Genomic DNA, 18,311 nt, shown 5'->3' on the forward strand with positions numbered 1-18,311 from the left:
CGATGCTATCATGGGACCTCAGCTTTTATAGATGCTGCTCTGATAGGAAATAGATGCTGCTCTGATAGGAATCTGCACTTACTGAAACTGTTTTACAGGGGTTCTGATTAAAGTAATGCTAAAAAGCATAAATATATAATAAAGCAAAGCCAACACTCTTTCTGTTAGCATCTAGCAAAAGGAATAGAACTCTTATAGCATGGGAAAGTGGTTATAGAAATCTGTTTCCTGATTAACTGAACACTGACTTTCCTATTTTGACAGATGTGAGAAAGGAGTTATGTCACTAGTTAATGTAAGGAACTGTATTCGTTTCTATCAGACTGCTGAGGAGCTGAATGCTAGTACTCTTCTGAACTATTGTGCTGAAATAATTGCTAGTCACTGGGTAAGTACTTTGGCAGAAGGAAGCAGGAGAAAAATAAGTTTGTGGAGTAAGCTATAGAATTTTGCTTAACTTACTGTATTGTCAACCTCTGAAGTATGTTTGGTAGGTAGCATCCAAGCATCCCATTTGGAATGGGAATTACATCAATTGCTGTGTAGCTTTTGGTGACTAAGGTGCCCTGTGCTGACTTTGGTCACAAGGGGCAGCAGTGTGAAAAGCTCTCATGCCTGCCTGCCTTGCCCCCCTTGTAAGTGGAGGGGCTACTCCTGAGGCAGGAATAGTTTTTCCTTCCTTTGACTCTTCTCAGTTAAAAACTAAAGATGACTCTTTGGCCACTGGGTTTTACTCAGTGTTCCATACAATACCAGTTCATAACTACATAAGAAGCAAATGGTACATTAAATGGCTCTTGATTCCTCTGTTTTTAAGGTGTGTTTTACTTTTTTGTCCTCTTTGGAGGTTATGTGCACTGTCCATCTTGAAGTGACTGTTTCTTGGGGAAAGCAGCTTGTAGCTTGAAGAGTTCTGTTCACTGGAAATATCTTGTTCTAAAAAGCCTCTTCCCTTGGCGTACTTGTGCCAAACCAAAGAGATGGTGCTCTAATAAGCAAGAGTTGTATATCAAATATGGATTCTGAACTGTTCAGAGATTCACCCACAGTTGGTCTTTGTATGTGATTGAGGATCCCAGGCCTGCTTTTACTTCCAAAGATTCTTTTTAGAAGTAAGAGTCAAGCCAGTGGAGAGTCCATTCTTTCTAATGGAGGGAGCTGCAAGGAATCCTACAACTGACCTGGAAGTGCCACTTTTTCTAATCTCTGCTTTATTTTGGGAAAGCTTGATTAACTGTACTGTAATGAATTCTTCAATAGTAGTCGGCCTTTTTCTCAAAGTTAACTGTAACTTGCAATTGAAGTTAAGACAGCAAATTGGTTTAGAGAATGGATATTGATCTACTCTACGGGTTGGTGAAATGGTTGTTTTGCCCTGCCTGTAGACATAGGGGAGAGGAAAACCTCACTGTAACTGATCTTGAAACTAAAATAGAGGAGGCTTAACATCTTTCGAGTCCTTCTTCCTAGTCATAAAAGGCTATCTTTGTCACCTAGAGGTAATCCAACAGGTCTGTTCCTGCTTGTTGTTATGCCATGCATGTTATCAAAATGGAGCTTTCAATTAGCTTGTTTTGTAGACTTTAATTGTATTAGGCAATGCCAAATTGTTTACAAACAAGATAGGAGTATTGTTTACCCTTGGCTTTCCTTGTTCCTTCTAGGATGACTTGCGTAAAGAAGACTTCAGTAGCATGAGTGCTCAGTTATTGTATAAAATGTTCAAATCGAAGACAGACTATCCTTTGCATAAGGCTATTAAAGTTGAGAGAGAAGATGTAGTCTTTTTGTATCTTATTGAAATGGATTCACAGGTATGGTGAGACTGACTTGCTATGTGTTCTAGAATTTGATGTTTCAAATGACTAGTTTAACTGTTATTCTGAACTTTTTATCAATTTCTGTCACTGATTTTTTTGCATTCATTGTTTATCGCTACCCTAGATACTTCTGTTTATGTAATGGAAGTCTAGCTACCACGTCAGAGGTTTCATAAAGACTAATTCAAGTGTTTCATATGCCTCTTAGAACATATGCCTTGCATACAACAGATTGAAGCTAATGTAATCCAATGCCAGTTATTGCTGTGCACATTAAAAGTCACTGTATAGGAGTGCACGCTGTTAATTCATTGTGGTTCAGTAAGCATCACTGTTACTTTGAACAAATGCTTTTTCTTTTCTATTGAATGTTTGAAGTAACAGATATTTGTGCTGGTCAAGTGAACATTCTAAAGCATTAGCGCACAAGTTGTCTCTTGGATTTTAGGATAGGAGATATTGAAAAAGGAATATTTGAATACTTTTCCTAGTACCTTGTTGACCCTGCCTATATCGGCAGAATCTTCAGTAGTGCGCCAGACTTGCTTCCTGTGGGTTAAAAAAGGCTTGCAAACAGAACTCCTGTTTTCTCATGGATCAGCCCTCTGGTTAGATTAGCACGTAGAAACGCTAGTCTTCTGATGGTTTTCCTGTGTTTTGAGAGGTACTTGCCCAAATGCCGCACTGGTATTTTGAGTTAGAACTTCAGCTCTAACATCACAGTAGTTGGAAGGGGCTGTTAAAATATCATGTTGGGCTGTGAGTGTCTCTTAGTATAACTAATATCAATCCACTAAATTGTTTTATAGCTTCCTGGGAAGCTCAATGAACTGGATCACAATGGAGATCTTGCTTTAGATATAGCCCTCTCCCAAAGACTGGAGAGTATTGCAACTACGCTGGTCAACTACAAGGCTGATGTAGATAGGGCAGACAAGAGGGGCTGGAGTCTATTACATAAAGCCATCCAAAGAGGTAAGTAAATAGGATATGCAGCCTCTTTAACTTGCAGTTATTCCCAGCATGTAATGTAATATATTCCAAAGACTATCCCTGTCTCACTCTGTAAAACTCCATTTTAAAAAAACACACACACAAACACAAAAAAAAGTTCCCCAAACCCCACAAACTATTTAGAATGTAAAAACTAGCCTGCTGGCTGGTAAACTAAACTTGTAGCATGTGACATCAAGAAATCATCCGGAACAGTATTGTCTGCTAAAGAGCATAGGTGGATACTGAGAGCATTCCAATGTGGTGATGCGCTTAATGTATTTCTGACAGATAGCTGAATCAAGCTGTATCATACATAGGCAGCCTCTCTACAGAATGAAAGGGAAGCCTTTTTCTAGACCTGGGTTGAATGCAGCATCTGCTTCTTATGGATCATGGTTGATAGCACGGGTCTTCTCTACTGGAGAGCAGGTAGAGGTGCTTCTATGCCAGTCTAAATATCTGCAGAGTTCTTCCAGCTCCAGTGAATAGTAGCATGGTTACCAGTGGAGCTTGAGTACAATTACATGATTATCTTGAGCTGCTTTCAACCTTAGAGTGCAAAATGCATCTTATGAAAACAGGAGCACACTAGGACCTGGTTGCCATGGCCGCAATACTCGGAAGGCTTTGGAGCAGCAGCATCTTGGCTTATGGCCAAGATCTGGTTTAAAACAAATCTCTAGTGAGGGCATCATGCTACTAGTTTCCTGCAATTATATCTTTGAGCAACTCTCTGTTCCAGAAAGCACAACAGGGATCTTACCTGTGACTGGACATCGTAGGTGTTGTGATGCTACAAGTAAAAGTATCTACTGCTATCAGCTGACAAAATCCTATGAAACTGAAACTACTACTAAGGGAATCTGAGAGCTCAAAACAGCTCATGGCTTTTCTTTAATCCCTTACATATCTGAACAGGATAATGTTGATGTCTGAGCCTATGAATGAAACTTCAGCAGCAGGAGTAGGAGACCTTCTAGGCATAGGTCAGTGTTGTGGTGGCTGCAGTCTTGTGAAGCATTGGAAAGTTTGCAGCAGGTTGCTTTTTTTTTTTATAATTAATGCTAGCATTTGTCCTCTGGTTCTAATGGCTGCTTTCAGTTTAAGCTAAAACTCTGAGAATGAATGCTTGCTTTTCAGTAACTAAAGCTTCAGTGAGTTAATCACTGTTAACAACCATGTCTTCTGGAAACAGAGCTAAAGCAAACTGTTCGAATTTGCCACGTGATCCTTATTTCCACTGATCACTGAAGAAGAGTGGGGGAATGTCGAATATGGAAATAAGGGGAAGTGGGATTTTGGTTTTGGCTGCTGGAGATGATGCAGCTTTTTATGCTGCTTAAAAAGGCAAACAGTTTTCCTTGTTCTCCAGTCTTTTGCTCAGGACAGGCAACTTGTGCATACCTGTACTCAAACTAGTATTTGGAATACAGGGAACGGTAATATGCTGAAGTGTTTCTCTGCATCTTGGTGTTTCAGGTCAAGGTTTGATGCCTTAGAGTGGGCATAACTCCAAATCCCCTCAGAAGCCAGGAGGGAGGGAGTTCTTAATGTCTTCAGCAGTCAGGACCTATCATGCAAGGCCTTATGTCATATAGTGGGGCCTAAACTGTGAAGAGATAGATAGCAAAGGCTGTGCTAGTGCTTGTTTATGTAGCAGTACTGAACAGATAGTGACTAACTTCCAACTACACAGCTTCTGACTGGTGCTCTGGAATAGTCACAAATGACTCCTCGGTCACAAATGGCCTGTATGTTTAGTCCTACAGTTTGTCCAGTTGTGAATTAGGGCAGGCATGAATTTATCTTAACTGATACTGGAGCTAGCAAACTCATTTGGTATCACCACACCAAGTAAACTAGTATTTGAACTTTAGAGGTGACATGTGAACCTCTGGGGAAAATGCTTGTTCTGAGGGATTATGAGATACCTTAATCCTGGCTTTGTGGCAAACTGTTCTTGGAGTTATCTATCGCTAGGCATCCTAAGAACAGACGCTTCTGTTGGAATGATTGTATGGTACAGAGGGAAGTCATGTGTATCCATTTTCTAAGACTTGTATAAAGAATGCAGGGTTCCTAGCATATCCACAGATAACCTTCTCTTCTTTCACAAAAGGAGATAAATTTGCTGCGAACTTTCTTATTAAAAATGGTGCCCGTGTGAATGCTGCTACGCTGGGAGACCAGGAGACTCCTCTGCACCTTGTAGCATCATACAGCCCCAAGAAGCATTCACCAGATGTCATGGCAGAGATGGCACAAATAGCAGAATCCCTCTTACAGGCTGGAGCCAATCCAAACATGCAAGACAGCAAAGGAAGGTAAATACTGGCTGAAGTAACTTCTGCTACCAGTTTGACAGATAATAGGGTAGTAGTTAGCTGCAGCCTACTAGGAACATGCTCAGGTCTGTCAGCAAGGCACAGATGATCTTGAAAGCAAGCAAGAAAGACAAAGTTGTTACTTCAGTGTTTGACCTGCTGATAGCAACTCAAAGCAGAAAGCCGTGCAGGTTGAACGATACTGTTGTTAAACATAGTCCAGGTATGGAAAGCTGGGATGGGCTGACTGTTGAAACATGAGGTGAGCAGTTTGCCTTTACTGGGTCACTGAAGAGTAAAGCAAGCTAGATAATGACAAATGACTCTTGCTTTAAAAAAAAAAAAAAAATACTTAAAGCTGTCTGTCGGTCAACCTGAAAGTATCTCAGAGAGCCACTGTCTGCAGTGTGGTACGTGGTTACTAAAGCGTAGAGTGTTTAAGCTGCTCTATGGGTTGGGCTGGGTTGGCAAGCAAGTATGTAAAATGGTGTAGAAAGACTTTCAAAGTATGAGCGACTCAGTTTTGATAAGCTAAAGGACTTGAGCTTTTATGCTTGAAGGCTAGCTGTTAGTTAATGTAAAGAATTGTTTACCATTGAATGGATTGGAACCATATCCACTAAAGGGGTGGTTTGCTTTGTCCACGTGTGCTTGGGCCCTTTGCCTGAAAGCAGAGGTGAAGGTTAACTTTAGAAGCCTGCGGGGGAGAGTTGGTGTGTATAGAAAAATCTTACGTAGGAGCATCTCACTTCTTACTAATTTAATTATACTTGGCTTCAATTGCAGGACCCCGTTACATGCCTCAATTGTGGTCAGGAATGAACCTGTATTCAGTCAGCTCCTCCAGTGCAAACAGTAAGTTTCATTTAAATGCAAAATACAGTGAGGTTACCTCATACAGTGAAGGTATGAGAACTGGTTTAACAAAAGTCTTCTAGGCCTTTTGGCCTGTAGCCTTGCAATAGGCTAGGGATACAAAAGTGAAAGGCCTTTGCATAATTTGAGATGGAAGTTGTCTTCCTACACAGTGCCAGAAGCCAAGCAACCTTGCTGTACTGTAAAGAGGAAGCAACTGCATCTCAGTGGTTTTTTTTTATCAAGGAAGGTTAGGTGAAAGAATGCAGCAATAACTTCATTCATAGTAAAGCCTAAAGGAATAATAACTCTAATGTCTTAATGCTTTTCTGGATTCAACTTGGATTATGTGTAAAGCTAATACAGATGACTCTTACTAGGGCAAAGAAGTGGAATGCTGCTTTTGGCTCGGGCTCTATTCAGTTGAATTGAGAGCTCTTGTACACTACTTACTCAAATGCAAAGGAACTTGTCTCTGATGCATGTGTCTTGTGGCAGTCCAAATCCAGCAGTGCCATACTTCTCATAGGAGCAACGAGCTTAACTTACAAATTCTTTGAAGTACCTGAAGCTAGAGCAGACTTCTTTGGCAAGTAAAAGGGTCGTCAGTGAGAGGTTACCTAAAAGTCTCTTAACAGCTGTACTAATTTGAGTGTTAGAAGCTGCACAGGGAACGTTCTTTAAGGCATAAATTGGGAAACATTGACTCTTATTTTTAGACTAGACTTGGAACTGAAGGATCATGAGGGAAGCACAGCTCTGTGGCTTGCAATTCAATATATCACCGTATCCTCTGATCAGTCTGTAAATCCTTTTGAGGATGCCCCTGTTGTAAATGGAACCTCATTCGATGAGAACAGTTTTGCAGCAAGGTTGATCCAACGAGGCAGCAATACAGATGCGCCAGACACAGTAACAGGTAAAACAGAGGTTTGTATTTCTGTTTAGGTGGAAGGTTTGTGCAACTTAATTGCCTGGTGCCACTAACTGGACACTTTCTGAAGTCCAGACTACTTTAGTCTGTTTAAATAATTGGATGGAACTGGGTAAAGATTTCTGGAGAGTGGAATGAAATTGCCACAGTTGTTGAGCACATATGCATAATGATTGATAGATGGTAGTAACTTCTTGATAGATGGTAGTAACTTCATTCAGCTGGAACTCTGACAGGTCCCAAGCTGAGCTTGATTTGCAGGAAGTGACAGGAAAAATTGGACTCCTTGCCAGGTCCTGACGTACACCTTTTGCAACTGTAAGGAGGATTTGCTAAACAGCAGTGCACATGACTGCAGCATTGGGAGAAGACAGGATTTTCTTCACTGGCTTCAAGTTCTAATGTTGTAGTAGGGAAGGTGCTAACACACTTGTTGGTGTCAAGTGTAGTTGCAATTGCACTCTAATTGCATTTAAATGTTTTTCTTAGGAAACTGCTTGCTTCAGAGGGCAGCTGGTGCAGGAAATGAGGCAGCTTCTCTCTTCTTAGCAACACATGGAGCAAAAGTCAACCACCAAAACAAACGGGTAAAAGTAGACGCTTCTAGACTTTAGTCTGAAAGTTCCCTTGAATGCACTGTCTTGGAAACAAGATACTGCAATTTTGTTGAGAAAATGAGTCTGTAAAAAGTGGTTAACACTAGCTTCAAGCAAGTCAGAAGACCTGAGTATTCTGTGGGTTTTCAGTACTTCCCAGTAATCTGACAACTGTTACGTTCTTATAGCACTGCTCTTGCAGTATCACCAGGGGTTAGCATGTTTCTAACGCTTCCCTTGAGGCCTGCTGTAGTAAACTCCTGACAGTAGGTTACTTCATGTAGTTTGGAAGCTCTAACGAGCTTCAACAGCTAGGACTTAAGCTTTACGCACCTGTAAAAAAGGGTATAGTTGTTTAAAAGCTACTTCTCTAGTTCAGGGTTTTTTTTTTTTTTGTCTCAAGTTCTTAACCTAATCTTGTGTTTATTAAAGGGAGAAACACCCCTGCATACAGCATGTAGGCATGGCCTAGCAAACCTGACAGCAGAACTCCTACAACAGGGAGCCAATCCTAACATCCAAACTGCAGAAGCAGTTCTTGGTCAGAAAGATGCATCTTCTCCAACAGCAGAGAATGTCTATCTGCAAACTCCCCTTCACATGGCTATTGCTCACAATCATCCAGATGTGGTATCAGTCATCCTGGAACAGAAAGGTACGTTCTTCTTCTGGTTCAAACTATATTGATGTTGTAAAAGATCGGCATGTCTAGATGCCAACTAAACTGTGTTAGGAAAAACTACAAATAAAGCATGTTTTCCTGTAGACTTTGTTTAATTAGATCAATTAACAAGACTGGTTAAACAAGCAGGTGACTTCAGTTTAAGACTAGAATGTTAAATTGTCTTGAGCACATCTTTATTACTCATCTTGCCCAATGCTCCACTACAGGTAGGTGACCTGAACTTGTAGCTATTCTGGCTGTACAAGTGAGGTCCCCTTCCTCCTCTGTCAAAGTATTCAGTTCGGGTAAATGCAGGAATCTACCAAATACTGGTAGAAATATCACTACAGGAAGATACCTTCTATCTCCCTCAACTCCTTCAATAAGAGGATTTTGAACAGAATCAACAGTACTGTAATAGCAGTATTAGACTTAAATGAATGCTGAAATATTAGCAAGTTCTCCACTTATGGCATCTAGGATATTGCCAGATTCAGTTGGCATAGGTGGGATTTTGGGGGGGGGAGGGGGTCAACTTGGGAGTAGGTCTTCCTTCCCAAGGAGCTGAGAAGGAAGGATGCTGCCATCATCTTGCAATATAGCCTCCAGTGAAGTCTTCATGCTCAGAGCTTTATGTATAAGCCACTGCATTCAGAAACAGGTAGTAATGAGGAAGGCGAAGCCCCTTATCCAGAGAGTTGGATGGCTTGGCAGTATGAGTATTAAGATTTGGGTAGTATAGCCACTGCTGCATAGTCCTAACAGTATCCGTGTCTGGGGAAACTCAGAATAACTTATTACTTGCTCAGGAAGGGATTTTTTTCAAACTGACTGGCTAAATGAATAGTCTAATTGAAAACGTTAAAGCTGCAGGAGGAACAGTGTCAGTCAGCAACTGCACGTCAAATACAAGAATGCTCTAACTCTGAAAGCTTTCTTCTAGCTAATGCTCTTCATGCTACCAACAACTTGCAAATCATTCCTGACTTCAGTCTAAAGGACTCAAGAGATCAGACTGTGCTAGGATTGGCTCTCTGGACAGGTAGGTGCCTACAAAACAGAACAAGAATTAAATAGGTGGAAGACATGATGTGAATAAGATTCTTGGGACAAAGCAACAGCTGTGGGTTCATGGCCTGACTTGTGCTGCTAATAGGAAGCTGTCTGGGAGTGTTTGAGGTGGTGGTTTTTGGCTTCTAAAAATGTTCACATCTAGTTTGCTGGTAGTTTTTTTTCTTTTTTTTGCCCTGCAGCTTCACTTGTTCACTAGAGGGTGGTCTGGAGCTTCTTCCCTACAACTCTACTTCCAGTTGTGTGGAATTGCTCTGATGTGGGAACTCTTCATTGGTGTTTTTAGTCAGTTCACCATATTGTGTCTGTTTGTCATTAGCTCTGTAAAAACTGGTTAATACGCTAATGCTACTTTTTACAAGGGGAAGGTGAGCTACTTTAAGGGTGGCTATGAAGGGGAATGGAGCTGAAATACCAAATCAGAATACCTTTTCTTGTCTGAAAAGGGGAAGAAGATGGCTTTGGGAAAACTTAGTCACGATCAAATGATGCCTCAGCCTTATTGGGACGGTCTCAAAAGTGGTTGTGTGGTCACCACTGAATCAACTAAAGTGTGGTCCTACTGAGCTGCGAACAGTAGTTGCATAGAGTGACTTCTCGGAGAGTGACATACTCTGAACTTAAGATATGGGGTAGAACACTTAATCATATGCTCTGTGCTGAAGTGCTAGCTATCAGCCACTTGTAAAATGCTTACTGTCCAGTCATCTTTCTTCTTTCCAATGATTTTTTTAAAATAAGGAAACTAAAATGTAGATTTCTTTTAATCTTTGGCTTAATGGAATGAGAGAAGGAAGCCAGTAAGCTAGACACCTGAATGATACAGTAATAGACACGTGAGTGGCTAATGAGCATAACACCAAAAGTCAATATGCTGCTTCAACAAAATTTGGAGGGAGTATGTAGAATCAGGCTAGGTGTGGACCTTACTAGATTTAGGTTGGCACAACTAAGGGAAAAATCTCTGCTGTATGTCAAACCATATCTGGTGTCTTAAAGCAAGACCAAAAGGAGTAGAATATTGATTACTGACAATTAGTCCATCAATGAATATCCAAGTTATATAGTCGTGAATTGGTTTAGCTCATGTATACAAGTCTTCTAGCATTCGATCAGTATGCCTTTCTTATTGAAAACTGAAAGCTTGAAGCCTTGTTTGTTAAGCTGTAGAGGGTCTCTGAACTGGAGGTAAAATACTAATGAGCTGTAAATCTTCAGGCATGCACACAATAGCAGCTCAGCTGCTTGGATCTGGGGCATCCATCAATGACACAATGTCAGACGGGCAGACTCTACTACATATGGCAATCCAGAGACAAGATAGTAAGAGCGCACTGTTTCTGCTGGAACATCAGGCAGATATAAATGTCAGGTAAGATCTTAACTGATGCAACACTGAATGGGATCCATGTTTAGGAGCTGGTAGTGATTACTGCCCTTATGTAGCAGCTTGAAGTTAGAGGTTCAAATCTTGATAGTTATGCACTTGGCCCTTTTTATGGAACTAATTATGGCTGATGGGCCCCGTATGCAAACGTGAAGCTAGTTAGAACTCTATCAGTCAGCGCCACATCTTGGGATTGCAAAAGGAGGTGCCACTTCATTCTAGATAAAACAGATCCTCTTATCACAGTCTCAAGTCCCAGAGACACAGTACTGAACTCTTGTAGTTTGCCTTCTATTTACCAGCTTGCTGGAGCTGTATGCCTTCTGCCATGTAAGTTGAATTAGGTGTAGCCCCAGCAACTAGATTCAGATATAACTTGCATCATGAGTTTGTCTGTAGACAAGCTGATATTAAACTTAACAAAAACTGCTTTTCTGCTTACATATGGCTGACATGCTTTCTTCAAAACTCTATGTATACACCCTAATGAATGTGATGGGGACGAACTGCCTAAAACTACTGTTCTGACTTCAGAGTTCTTCTGCAGTTGGTATTTGACTGTTTCAAGTGTTACCACAGTAGGAACAAACCTGTTCCCTCCTGTGGCAGGAGGCTTACTCTAAGAAACTCCATGCTCAGACAATGGCTGTGATTAAAGAAATGAGAAAGGAAAGTGTCTCTGAGCAGCGTGTTAATGCTCAGCTCAGACTTTAGAAATGACTCATTTGCTACTGAAGGTGGAAAAAGTAAGGTGAACTGTGTAGATGTGAAGAGGCTGTCTCAGTGGGTTTGCTTGATTGTAGAGATAGTCTTATCATAGCAAAAGTAGGGAGATGATGTTAGTCTTTGCCAATAGATTATTGTACAGTGAGTCTAACTTCTAATGGGGTAGTAACAGACTTCAAACTACCTCTTACAGAACACAGGATGGAGAGACTGCGCTACAACTAGCAATAAAAAACCAGCTCCCTCTTGTGGTTGATGCTATTTGTACCAGAGGAGCAGACATGTCAGTGCCAGATGAGAAAGGAAATCCACCTTTATGGCTTGCCTTGGAAAATAACTTGGAAGATATTGCATCGACTCTGGTAAGACTGTCAGTCTGCTTAATTTAGTCCTGCTCTTGTATCTCACTAGTGACAAAGTGCTGACCAGCAGAAATGAACTGTTAGTGCAGGACCAGAGCGGCGTAGTCTATAGTACTGTAGAAATTCTAGTGTCTGTCTTCACCAGAAGCCCCTCTTTCTTGGGAAACCTTTTCTGAACACTGCAGTTCTGTAGAGTCAAATACCTTGCAGTCATTATTTAAAAAAAAAAAAAAAAAACTGTAAAATAGCTTATCAGAATTCCTGATACTGGAGATCAAAGTGCTGTAGCATCTAATTTCCGAAGGATCTACTAAAATGTCACTGTAGCATATCAAAACTTGTGTAATGGTCAGCTTCCTGAATAAAACACAACACCTAGCTTTATTCTCTGTATGCTTTAGAGTAATACTATCTCTCTCTCTCTCTCTCTCTTTTTAAGACTAGATCCTATTCCTGCATGGGTGATTCAGCAGGAAACTTGCTAGTATAAGACATAAGTAGATTTCTTTGTCTCCTATATAAGGAAGGAAGTTATCCTGAGAACTTTCTTTGATATCTAGCTGTTGTCTGTTAGATTGAGATGAATATTCAAACTTAGCTGGCAAGCTGAGAAATAAGTCTTGTATCCCATACCAGCCCAAATGGTCAAGTACAGTTAAGTCTTAACTCTTTTAAGTATTCCTAAACCTCATAAATGAGTCCAAATAAGACACGTTCCACTCCATTGTGTGAACAATATGGCAATTGAATAGTTTTGAATGCATCTCTTAAATGGACATGTAGGGTAACTCTTCCAGCAACGTATGGCAAAACACGTAAATGGGCCAGACCTTCAAAGGCAATGTTTGCTGATGCTCCTTCAGTTGCTTTAGGTGCTTGTCACTGCTAGAAAGTCAGGTAGTTTGGCATTACCTGAACTAACTTAAAGCCTCTTTTATGTCTGTGGGTGATTATCTGAACAAAGCGTTGGTTAATGTTACCTAGTAAAGGATTAGACAAATCAAATATTGGTCTGGAAGACATTAAAGTAGCTTCCTGAAACTTGATGACTGTCACGAGAATAGATCCAGGCATCTCTGGTTCCACCTCTCAGGTGTAATGTTTCAGAAGAACTAGTCAAGGACTACATAAAGTATTAGGTGCCTTTGGAGACTTATAGAAAACTTCACTGCCTTATTGTGCTTCTCATTCCAGGTTAGGCATGGCTGTGATTCAACCTGCTGGGGGTCAGGACCAAGTGGGTGCTTACAGACTCTTCTGCATAGAGCTATTGATGAAAACAGTGAACAAATAGCATGCTTTCTTATTCGCAGGTCAGACCCTTTCCTGAAATACAACTTTCCAATATGCATGCACATATCTTCCTTGCTTGAACTAATTGAATGCTATTCTGAGCCAATAGCAGGTATGTGCTTCATTAACTTCTTAGTGAATGGCACATATGGAAGCCTGGCTAATCTAAAAGACACATTCTCATGTCATCTGGAACATGATGCTAGCTTAGATAACAGTCAAACTAAAACTAGGAATTTATATTTACTTAGAATGTGTCAGAAGATGCTGGATGAACTCTTAAATAGTTCCAAAAAAAGGTCAGACCTTTTTATGTCTGGATTAAACATGTGTTAACTTGACTCTCTTGCTTTCCTCTAGTGGTTGTGATGTGAATAGCCCCAGAAAGCCAGGCCCTAATGGAGAAGGGGAGGAAGAAGCTCATGATGGACAAACACCCCTTCACTTAGCAGCCTGCTGGGGGCTAGAAGAGGTGATCCAGTGCCTTTTGGAGTTTGGTGCCAACGTCAATGCTCAGGTACGTGGAGAAACAGTACGTAGTTTCGTTGAAGGACTGAAGTTAGTTCTCTATATTGAACATAGTGAAAACAAATTTCCACCTCAGCGGTGTGTTTTGCTTGATAGAGAAAGAGATTGTAATGGCTCAGCCGTAAATAGAAACAATGACTGGCTGCAATTTTGTGGTTTTTCTGATCTGTCTGTGGTGGGTTAATTCAGGAAGCTATACTGGCAGGAAAATGTTGATTCAGAAAAGTTCCTAGAGTGTTAGTTTACTGTTGATATAGTGTTCTGAATTAAACTCCTGTCCCTAGTGTCAATTAAGGAAGGGACCAGGACTCTTTTCTGCAGCAGTTAATCATTAGAGTAACTATAGTGTAAAATTGCAGAATGCTCTACTAAGTTATTAACGTGTTTGGGAAATGTCTTCTGTTGTTGAGCATATTGGGGTGATGTAATTTGAGTTATGCTTCGTAGCCTTTTATATAGGAATCCTTGAACAGAAGCTTGACAAATAGCAACAGGAGAAATAAATACCTAATGGTTTTAGGTCTTCACAGTATCTAAAATTGTGACATCAGAACTGCATCATGAAGGTGTGGTTGCTTCATGATATGGGCAATTGATTAAATATACCTTATCAAAATTTGAACTTTAATATGCTGCTTGCAAAACATGCATGCATCTGACAAATTGTTGTGCTTTTTAATGAGCCTGCTTGTAAATGTTTAGCTTCAGGAAAATCTAGCACTAGTGCCTGAGAGTCAAGCTAGGGAAGTATTTCCACTGAAATACTGAGTCTATTGAAATGATACTTCAGATTCACTTACTGTACATCTGTTGGTGTACTGTAGAATTAAGCTATTTTTCTGAGGAAAAAACAAATGATTAGTATTAAAATAACATTACCAGACAGTACTATTTGTTTGAAAGCATTCTGTTGCAATGCTTGGTCATGGTCTTGAATGCTCATCTTTGCCCCCCAAACGTCTGACTGTATGGGGACTTAGCTCAGAGCTACTTACAAGGCTGTGTAACACAGCACAGGATTGAGGTCAGCCTATTTGAGAGAAACAACTACCAAACTGTAATGGGAGCTCAAATCATGATGCAAATGAAATAAGTATTGGTGTCTCAGCAGAAGACTGAGGTGGGTCACAGGATTAAACTAAAGCTTCCCCCCTTCCTCAAAGACAGGGAAGGATTTGTATATTACTGCATCTTCATACAATGAACTTAATGGCTCCTTTCTAGGATGCAGAAGGAAGAACTCCAATCCATGTTGCCATTAGCAACCAACATAATGTTATCATTCAGCTTATGATTTCACATCCAGAAATAAAGCTAAATGTACGTGACAGGCAAGGAATGACTCCCTTTGCATGTGCTATGACATATAAAAACAACAAGGCAGCTGAAGCAATCCTGAAGAGGGAGCCAGGAGCTGCTGAACAGGTAAGACGAGAGCATTCAAAGTGAGTCTGTCTTTAACTGCATTAGATTGCAGTAGCAGGTGTTCCACAAGCAAACTCTGCTTTATCCTTTTCTGGTTCTATATGCAACCAAGTTTGCCAGATGTTAATTTTCTATAGCAGGATTTATTAGGGAACTATAGATGCACATGTGCTATTCATGAGAGAAAATCAAGGGTCAGTGTCTTATCAACCCTTAGTCTTGCCTTCTCAATGCTAAACTGAGGAACAGGCATACGTGTATGTAAGGAGAAGGTGTCAACTCTAACTTACTGGTGTGTCTTGTGACAGACTAGTAAGGAAGTAACCTATTACCTAGCTCTCTTAGAAAAGCTGTCAAAAAAGGAAACCCTGTCCTGAAACAATTAAGTGATAGGTGTTATACTGCACTGTTGAACTATGAAACCTCCAACTGTATCTTCAGGCTTCTGGTGTGACACTTCAGGCAGCTGTTCAGCAGTTTCTTCCTACTGTGTGTAAGTTTAATTACTAGTAAAGTACTTGAGTGCTTAGTGAGCTCTTGCTACACATCTAAAACTTGCATATAAATATAGCCTAGTTCTAAATGTGCTTTAACATCACCTTTAAGGCAGATATGAACGGCAACGTGCACTTGGCATTAAGCCAACAAACGCACACACTTTACCTCTGTGTGGCAGGATTGCATGTTGCTTCCTTCTCCAGTGTTAACTACCTGATTTACTCCAGTTTTGTCTCACACTGGTTAAATGAGTTTGTTCATCATTAACTGCTATTTCATTACTTACTATGACAACTGTTAACCTTTTTTGTCTGTCTTAATACTCTCCACTGTGTGGCCAAGAAATGACAAGGTTGTGGAGTAGAAATAAAATGGCTCGAAGCAGTCTAGTGGGGGCAGATGCTGCTGACAGTTTCTCTGCCCAGTTTATTTGACAATGAAATAGGTGAGTACCTATTGTCAAACAATGAAAGGAACAAGTCCACCTCAAGTGGAGGGAGCAAGCACCTCTAAGCGGAGATAGGTTCTGCTGCATAACTACTTGCTGTCCTACAGAAGTAACACAAGGGTTTCATTTCACATGCCCTTTCTGCCGCAGGTTGATAATAAAGGTCGGAATTTCCTTCATGTAGCTGTTCAGAACTCTGACATTGAGAGTGTGCTGTTCCTGATAAGTGTCCAGGCCAATGTAAACTCTCGGGTCCAGGATGCCTCCAAACTCACACCTCTCCACCTGGCTGTGCAAGCTGGCTCAGAGATCATTGTGCGTAATCTGGTATGTACTGGAGAGTCTTTTTCACTACTTAGAAATCCACATTGATAAGTCTTAGGTCTCCAGTCTGGAGAAGTCAGCTGAACCTGGTGCCCCTTTGTCTGAAACGGACCTCAGACTTGTATAAAGTTCCCTTGGCTCAGACTGTTGGAACTGCAGCAGTAGCCTTCATATGCGCATGCCTGGCTTGCAGCAATCACTGGATAATGCAGCTTAGTTGACCTTACCTTGCACTTCCTACAGATAAGAACGCGTACACAAATTGTACAAAAAGCTATCGCTACTGAGCCGCTTCATGTTGGCCAGGCACCTAGAAGTATCTCTGTACAGTGAAGTCTTCTGTACTTCATTCATAGATGTGAACTCTTGGTTAATAGTCCTGAAACACGTTCTTGAAGACATTCTTTCTTGCATCTTGACAGCTGCTTGCAGGTGCCCAGGTGAATGAACTGACTAAGCATCGTCAGACTGCTCTTCACTTAGCAGCCCAGCAAGACTTGCCCACAATTTGTTCGGTCCTTTTGGAGAATGGAGTAGACTTTGCAGCTGTGGATGAAAATGGAAACAATGGTAAACTAGTGAAGCTTTACAAGTAGATATGTACATGGAAACACTCCAGGAGGACTGTTGCTAGTACCCCATAGTGGTAGAGTCTGCCCACTGAGAGGGCTCACTCTGCAAAGATGAAGGAAAATCCAGGAAATCAAAGCTGGTGGAGGGAGTTTTGGAGATGGACAAGGAAGATGGGGAAATAGTTAAGCGCTCCCTTTCTATTAGGCTGCACTTGTTACAGATGTTAACTACTTCAGGTTCTTGAAGCTCCTCTTCTACTCCTTTTTCAGCTCTTCATCTGGCAGTGATGCATGGCCGTCTAAACAATATCCGGGTCCTCCTCACAGAGTGCAATGTAGACGCAGAAGCCTTTAATATTAGGTAACTAATATAGTCTTAACAGGCTTAAAAAGGACAATGTATTTTTTAAAGTGTGCGCTGGTATAACTAGAAACAGAGTTAAAGATTTGGCTTAGATTATAGCATTTCTGCACTAACCTTACAGTGAAGTGTGCAAAGCATGCTTTGTTTAAATACTGGAGAAATTTAACTTCCTCTTCTTGGTACACAGTAGGTAGTTTTGCATGATGCGCTTTGAATTAAACTGGGTGTAGCATTGCTAGTCTGCAACCCCATTTGAAGACAAAGCTAGCTGGAGTGGGTAACTAAACAGACTGATCTGGATGATGTGCTTTTTCCCCTCCCCTAGAGGCCAGTCACCGATGCATATTTTGGGACAGTATGGGAAAGATAATGCTGCAGCCATCTGTGAGCTCTTCCTGGAGTGTATGCCAGAATACCCTCTAGACAAACCGGATGCTGAAGGAAACACAGGTAGATGAGCCTAAACAGCTGTTAAACTTAAGTCATGTTAGTGGCATGTCACTTTCAAAGCATGACTAACTGGCAGTAGAATGCTAAATGCAGTAAGGTATTACCTTGGTACTTCAGGGACTAAAAATCCTCCTCTGGATTGAGTGAAAACACAAGACCTCCTCTCTGTGTTAGCAGGGAATTGTCTGCCTCTTATTTTTCAGTGCTCCTGTTGGCATATATGAAGGGGAATGCTAACTTGTGCCGTGCAATAGTAAGAGCTGGGGCTCGTCTTGGGGTTAACAATAATCAAGGAGTCAATATCTTCAACTACCAGGTTGCTACAAAACAACTTCTCTTTAGACTGTTGGGTAAGTACTGCTTGCCGCAGTTGAAGTGTTTTAGCTTAGGCTTCTGAGATACTTTGGTCTAAGAATGAACTTTGGACATCTGATGGAAAACGCTAATTCCAAAGGTGCTTAACAACTTGTAAATCCCTCCCTGCTTTGAGGTGAGGGATACAAATACTCCTCTTCTAAAGATCAGCTGAAAAAATTCCCAGTGCATGAGAGCCTTGTCAAATTTGAATGTGTACTTCCTTTTTCTGAACGGATGGATGCACCAGCCAGGATTCCCTACAGTCTGATGTGGCTTAAAACTAGACATTGCTTTGTAACTTGCTACTGCATGTTCCT

At 41.0% G+C, this 18,311-nt stretch overlaps 1 protein-coding gene across 1 annotated transcript in view; it reads left to right on the top strand.

Annotated features, from left to right (window-relative positions):
• Window positions 1-18,311, top strand: part of ANKFY1 (ankyrin repeat and FYVE domain containing 1) — a 34,393-nt gene that overhangs the window by 11,091 nt on the left and 4,991 nt on the right. Inside the window, exons 5-23 of the mRNA XM_068910617.1 lie at window positions 265-388; window positions 1,665-1,814; window positions 2,630-2,795; window positions 4,936-5,140; window positions 5,927-5,995; window positions 6,715-6,914; window positions 7,419-7,516; window positions 7,958-8,180; window positions 9,133-9,231; window positions 10,479-10,632; window positions 11,567-11,735; window positions 12,930-13,048; window positions 13,389-13,545; window positions 14,781-14,981; window positions 16,078-16,254; window positions 16,674-16,821; window positions 17,094-17,184; window positions 17,513-17,637; window positions 17,841-17,987. Of these exons, the coding sequence (XP_068766718.1) occupies window positions 265-388; window positions 1,665-1,814; window positions 2,630-2,795; window positions 4,936-5,140; window positions 5,927-5,995; window positions 6,715-6,914; window positions 7,419-7,516; window positions 7,958-8,180; window positions 9,133-9,231; window positions 10,479-10,632; window positions 11,567-11,735; window positions 12,930-13,048; window positions 13,389-13,545; window positions 14,781-14,981; window positions 16,078-16,254; window positions 16,674-16,821; window positions 17,094-17,184; window positions 17,513-17,637; window positions 17,841-17,987 (2,822 nt within the window). The remainder of the gene's footprint in view (window positions 1-264; window positions 389-1,664; window positions 1,815-2,629; window positions 2,796-4,935; window positions 5,141-5,926; window positions 5,996-6,714; window positions 6,915-7,418; window positions 7,517-7,957; window positions 8,181-9,132; window positions 9,232-10,478; window positions 10,633-11,566; window positions 11,736-12,929; window positions 13,049-13,388; window positions 13,546-14,780; window positions 14,982-16,077; window positions 16,255-16,673; window positions 16,822-17,093; window positions 17,185-17,512; window positions 17,638-17,840; window positions 17,988-18,311) is intronic.

The sequence above is a fragment of the Struthio camelus genome, chromosome 16, assembly GCF_040807025.1.
Source record: "Struthio camelus isolate bStrCam1 chromosome 16, bStrCam1.hap1, whole genome shotgun sequence".
Classification (NCBI taxonomy): Eukaryota; Metazoa; Chordata; class Aves; order Struthioniformes; family Struthionidae; genus Struthio; species Struthio camelus.